This window comes from Musa acuminata, chromosome BXJ3-7 (assembly GCF_036884655.1).
Source record: "Musa acuminata AAA Group cultivar baxijiao chromosome BXJ3-7, Cavendish_Baxijiao_AAA, whole genome shotgun sequence".
Lineage (NCBI taxonomy): Eukaryota > Viridiplantae > Streptophyta > Magnoliopsida > Zingiberales > Musaceae > Musa > Musa acuminata.
Genome location: NC_088355.1, coordinates 38272857 through 38278863, shown reverse-complemented (window position 1 = coordinate 38278863; position 6007 = coordinate 38272857). Strand labels below are relative to the sequence as shown.

Sequence of the window (6007 nt, the reverse complement as noted above, 5' to 3'; positions counted from 1 at the left end):
CACAACCTTCAGTAAACTCGTTCGACTTCGATATTATCGTGTTGGCCTCTAACCTAAATTATATTTGGGATATCTATCACATTCTGATTGAGTTTAATTTGATTGTTGCTCGACTTGGTGATTGATCCTATGAATCACATCACTACTACACTAGCGTTGATCTACATAGGATAAGACATTGTTTTTACACTTTTTTTTGTCAAGTTTTTTTAGTACTAAAAATGCTTGCCCACCTAGATGGCACCGAACTCCTAGCGCTATCTTAAAGCATTTGTTTGTGAGTTTGGAAGGCTTTGTATTACCTTAACATTGACTCTACTATTTGTATGCTATATCGTGTGCTTCAAGGGTTCGATATATTTTCTCTTTGCTCCCTCCGATTTCAAAGTTAGAAAAAGAGATTTTTTTTTTTTTTTTTTTAAGGAACAGATGGCCAATCAACTTGAATTGGTCTACTTAAAAGTTTTCCAATGTCACCCCATGGTTCCATGAGTCGAAGAAAGAGTAGATCCGTTGAATTGTTCTTGCCCTATCCGAGTCCATCATCATCTATCATATGAGTGAATAGTAGCTATCTTATACCATGAGATAAGATGTTGATGCCCCATTCTTAGTTTAAGATTTTGCCAATCTTGTAGCTAATTTTGTTTGTTTGAAGACACAAATCTCTACAACATTATCCAAGTCAACATGAGGTGTAGGATGAAGACAATGATGATAGTGTCCCACCCTTTAGCAAGGGTGCACCAAGAGGACATCAGGTGGGAGTAGAGCTGCTTGGTCAATGAGATCCAAGCTTCCTTCGACCCTTAGATTGGGCATGTTGGGACGTATATGAGAGAGTGACAGAGAGAGAGAGAGAGAGAGAGGATAGCCCTAACACACAAAGGTCGATTAGGATCTTTGCCACCGCCACCGTCGCAACCTAGTGTCAATGAATGGAGGAGGCATCTCCAATAATAGATTAGGCTTCTCCCCCCTTAGTCATGAGGGAGCCCTTTAGGTAGCTGAATTGTCTCATTTAGGATAAAGTTGACGAGATCACTGAATCTTTTATCTGCCATAAGCGTTGATGCCTTGTACTACCTAATAACATAAAATCATTTTTTCCCCATTGTCCATTGTCAAAGAGTACTATCAAAAATAAAAAATAAATATAATTGGATGATTTCCCTAAAATAAAGTTTGTTATAGTATTTTGGTATGTTATAATGTTTTAACCACCACAACAAAAACAAAATAAATGACCCAAATATTTTCTTAACCTCAATCAAAATAATTACAAACTTAGAAATATAATATTGTAATAGTCATAATTTGATATCACTTATAGTATTTTTCAATAGCCTTTATGGTGTTTTCAGTACCTGAATAAAAACACTAAAATCACATGTAAATAAATCAAATGAAAATACTATGGCTCACAATGAACGAAAAAATTATAGGGCATTATTTGAGAAAAACTAAAACAATGGCTCATTTGGGAAAAAAAAAGAAAAGATGATCTTCTTGAGAAAAAATATCCAAAATAACTTAACAATCATGTCGGATATTTTGAATTAAATATTCACAAAAATATAACTATCTAAATCAAATTTTCTTTGGAAAATACAAGTGATCTTAGAATACCATGCAAACACAAGTTTGTAATAAAATTATTTAAGAAAACATGCGTGAGTCAGTATCATCAATCGACATTGCGAGATAGGGCATCTTATGGATGTAACTCTCTTTGTAGTTGATAGAGACTTGTGTTTCACATAAGTACTTTTATCTCTGTGCTGAAGGAGAAAACAGTGTTCCTTCCCTGCCAACATGGGACGCATCCCTCCCCCCACTACCCTATGGTTAATGGAGTAAGCATTTGATTTCTACATTTAATGTCTTACAGATTGATCATTTCTTTTACTACGGTAATAAATATGCTAAAAGACAAATCCTATCAAATGATCTATGCATCCGACTTTCCAAGGGGCGAAATTGCCAAGGATTATAATTATCACATAAAAATCATCGAGTTCACTCTGTAAAGATCTATTGGTACCACACGACGTCTTGTAATGGAACTATATCTATGGCTCGGAGGAGGAGATGGAGGAAGCAACTTCGTCATCTCCCGGCGTCGACGTTGTTCAGCAGCGTGCTGCTATCCAGAATATGATAACCGCTGGTATCCGTCTCCGTGCATCTTCTTGTCTCTTCAGCTTTTACCATTTCGATCGCTCCCTGATCATATTCCTCCCTCGGTTGCAGCCTTAACCTTCTCAAAGAATGCAGTCGCTCTGCTACTTCCTTCATGGACGGCCGCTCTTCTCCCTTCACGCTCAGGCACTCCTTGGCAATGGCCACAACCTCCCCCAGCAACCGCTCTCCGCCTTCCCCGATCATTTTGTTATCCAGTATGTCCCTCAGCCTCTGCTCCTTCATCATCACGAGGAAACTTGTCGCCAGGCTCCTCTTTTCCCCAGCATCGTCGGCGTAGATCGCCTTCTTGCCTGTGATCAACTCCAGGAGGACGACCCCGAAGCTGTACACGTCGCTTCTATCCGTCAGCCGGCGGGTCTGCATGCACTCGGGGTCCAAGTAACCTAACGTTCCCTGCACGAACATGATGAACTCGTCTTCGTCCATGGGGACGAGCTGAGACGCTCCGAAGTCGGACACTTTGGCGGAGAGGTCGTCGTCCAGCAGTATGTTGTGGGACTTGACGTCCCCGTGAATGATGGACCGGTTGGTCGCCGAGTGCAAGTAGGCGAGCGCTTCCGCGGCCTGCTCAGCGATCGTTAGGCGAGCTTGCAAGGGGAGGGGCGAGGTGTAGTGCTCAGGGTGGAGCACGTCGAACAGGCTGCCGTTGGAGATGTACTCGTAGACCAGCATGGGAACATCCAGCTCCAAGCAACAGCCCAGTAGCCTTACTATATGCCGGTGGTTGATCTGAGAAAGAACGATGATCTCGTTGACGAACTCGTCCTTCTGTCGCTCGTCGACCTTCTTCGACTTCTTTATCGCCACCGTTCGTTGGTTGTCCAAGATTCCCCGGTACACCATGCCGTACCCGCCGCAGCCGATGACTCCTTTGTCGTCGAAGTTGTCTGTGGCTCGTTGTAGCTCCTCCTCGGTGAATACTTGAACGGTGTCCACCTTTTTGGATAGGATTTCTTCGTACAACTTGAATCCCCCATTTTTCTTGAAGAAAGTGTCTCTTTCTCGTTTGAGTTTCAACTTTTGGGTACATATGATTGCACTAGAAACCAGGGCAACTAATACCACAAAGAACACGCTGAAACCTGCACAAAGCATGCGCGTCGCGAGAATTAGCTCAAATAACGAAAAGCGACACATAGTTTTCATTCATTCTTCTATAGTTTTAACGTATAATGGTGCATCAGCCGGCGTGTAGGCAACTCGAAGAGACATTGCAACGTATGTCCGCCGAAAAGAGTGTTGTCATGGCAGCTGGAGATTAGGAGAAGTCGTAGAAGGACAATAAAGTAAGAAAGACCGAAGGTTTAGTTTACCTATAACCAGCCGCGCCGGTAATGGAAATTTGGATGAGTTGCCGATACAAGTGTCTTTGGTGGCATTACCATGCGTGCCAGGAGGGCATGTGCAGAGGTAGCCTCCCTGTATATTGCTGCAAACTCCGAAGCATGGATACAGCTGAGAAAGTTCGCACTCGTCGATATCTGTCGAGCGTTGATTCGACCATCAGAAATGGAAGGAATGTGTAATCGGGCATGTGGGAAGAGATGGGCGGGGAGTACCTTGGCATCCACCCTCGAGATAGGGATTGCCTGTGTATCCTTGGGAACACTTGCATAAGTACCCGGGGCCATTGGTGGAATTCAAGCAGTCGCTGTTAGCGCTGCGGCAGGCGTAGTTAGGGTAGTCAGCTTCAGCATCCCGGCACGACGAGTGGTTGCGCATCGCCCAGTCCAGCAGCACAGGAACCTGGTAATTGGTCTCGTCGCCGAAATCAGGGAAGAGGGTGGATTTATTGAAGCGGAACCAATCTTGATCGGCTACGAAGGCATAGCTACAGGGACTGAAGCTCGCCACCTCACTGTTGTTTAAGGAATCACTGAAGTAGGCGGTAAAATTGCTGAGCGACTTGGGTATGGAAGTTTGGCAGCAACCCATGCCATCGCAACCCGGCCCCTCCGAAACGCCACCGGCGTCGTCGCAGTAGGACACGCAGCCGCTCGCGTAAGTGTTGCCTTTCACGTTTTGGCCTACGACGTAGGCGAGAGTGGAGCAACCGACGACGGTGAACTTGTTGCTGGCGGCCGAGAACAAGAATGGCAGGGCCAGGCTTGTCGTTGAGTAATTACCAGATTGCTCGTAGCACTGACCAACCATGTAGATGTGCACGCTTAACTCGTGATCAACCAAGGAGACGTTGAGGATTTCGATGTTTCCTACAGCTATGAAAGGTTTTGGAGGATCGGTGGTGTCATTGCAAGTGATGTCGAAGCCTTCCATGGAGCAGTCGGTCCCGATGCCGAACGGGTAGGGGATGTCTACTTCGCCGCACTTGCTCGGGCATCCTGGCTTCGATATTGCCGCTGCTGCTGCTGCTGCTGCGACAGCTGATGCTAACAACAAGGTCGCTGCTACCTGAAACACCACCACTCTCTTAGCAATCATTCTCTCTCTCTCTCTCTCTCTCTCTTTTGCCCTCACAACTACTGGATCAGATTGTTATGTCTTTGGACATGGATAATATACGTATGCATAAAACAAATGAGGGCATAGCATGTATCGGATCCGCCATGGTCCACCCATATATAGTCGACAAATACTGGTGCCCTCGGTTTTGCCATCGACAGAGACAAGGAAAGGAAAGGAAAAGAAATTGATTACGTACCGTAGGCATATGATGTTAACTTGATACAAACAAAAGAGGCGGTGGTCACGGGGAGCTGCAGTTGTTTAGCCCATGGCTGGTCAATTGCCAATCCATCATGATTTGGACAAGCACGAACTTGGTCCACTGCTAAAACCTAAATAATGAGAAGATTAGATCATACAATGTTATTTCTGCAATGAGAAATCGAGGGCTCAATGATATCCTGGATTTTAGCAAGGAGCCCAGTTCATGCTTCTAATTATTTTGGTTTTAGCAATGCATCAAGTTCATTGCCAATCCATCTCATGTTGGATTCTTCCCACACAGTGTCATGGGTCAACTCCTGGGTAATGGTGATGTGTTTACTTGAGATAAAAAAAAAAGATTATTTTTTATTTATTAAATTGCATAAGAAGAGCTTTATATGAGTAGTAAGAAATTTGTAAACAATATTGCATAAAGTTTTAGGACATTGATTTTTAGGAGACTCTCCTTCGGGAGGACAGCAATTCTAACACAATGGAAGGCTTAAGGATATCCAAGAAATGAATAAAAAATAATGAGAATATTGTGGTGAATTATCAGCTAAAAGTCCATTTCTGCATCATCTATATAGGTGTATCTAAACATGTAAAGCTTTGCATCACCTCTTATGAGATTGTGGTGTATCTAAACATGTAAGCTTTGCATCATCTCTTTCGAGAATGTGGTGAATTATCAACTAAAAGTCCACTTCTGTACCATCTCTACAGGCAGAAACATAAAGAGAATTTTGCACACCCTCCACAACAGATAAAGAATAGTAACATTAAATCATTTTCTTCTGATCAGCGATGAATATGCAAACGAGTCAGAAACATCTATCAGATATTCCGAACTTTCCGTTGTCATTTAAATTCAGACATTGCAACCATGAGAAGTATATATAAAAAATAAATAACAAACAAAATAACAAAATGAAGCATCGCAATGACCTAAGAAGATTACCACTAGATGTATAGTTCAGATTGTTTATACTTGACTAAAGGTTCTGTGGATAAGTTTGTTATAGTTAAAGCAAGATTATGTTGTAGTAAAACTGTTCCTTTAGTGCTGCAAACTATTTGAGGAGAAGAACAATGTGCACCTACATGCAAATCAAATTTCTTAACTTATAAA

General features: G+C 42.9%; 1 protein-coding gene across 2 annotated transcripts; it reads right to left on the bottom strand.

Annotated features, from left to right (window-relative positions):
- Positions 1-1677: 1677 nt before the first annotated feature.
- LOC135643110 (wall-associated receptor kinase 5-like) lies at positions 1678-5883 on the bottom strand. 2 transcript variants are annotated; one of them, XM_065159706.1, is made up of 4 exons: positions 4868-5883; positions 3765-4617; positions 3519-3686; positions 1678-3287 (listed from the first exon to the last, which is right to left on the bottom strand). In XM_065159706.1, exons 1-4 carry the CDS (start codon positions 4874-4876, stop codon positions 2110-2112), a joined length of 2208 nt encoding a protein of 735 aa, XP_065015778.1. In that variant the 5' UTR covers positions 4877-5883; the 3' UTR covers positions 1678-2109. The 2 variants fall into 2 exon arrangements, with proteins under 2 accessions (XP_065015778.1, XP_065015777.1); XM_065159705.1 differs by lacking the exon at positions 4868-5883 and having other exon boundaries at positions 3765-4861.
- Between the last annotated feature and the right edge of the window lie 124 nt (positions 5884-6007).

Coding starts and splice junctions, on each gene's coding strand:
- LOC135643110 (XM_065159705.1), bottom strand. CDS start 4,647: ATGATTGCTAAGAGAGTGGTGGTGTTTCAGGTAGCAGCGACCTTGTTG. Junction 3,687..3,764: donor TCTCGAGGGTGGATGCCAAG/GTACTCCCCGCC, acceptor AACGCTCGACAG/ATATCGACGAGTGCGAACTT. Junction 3,288..3,518: donor ACCGGCGCGGCTGGTTATAG/GTAAACTAAACC, acceptor TGCTTTGTGCAG/GTTTCAGCGTGTTCTTTGTG.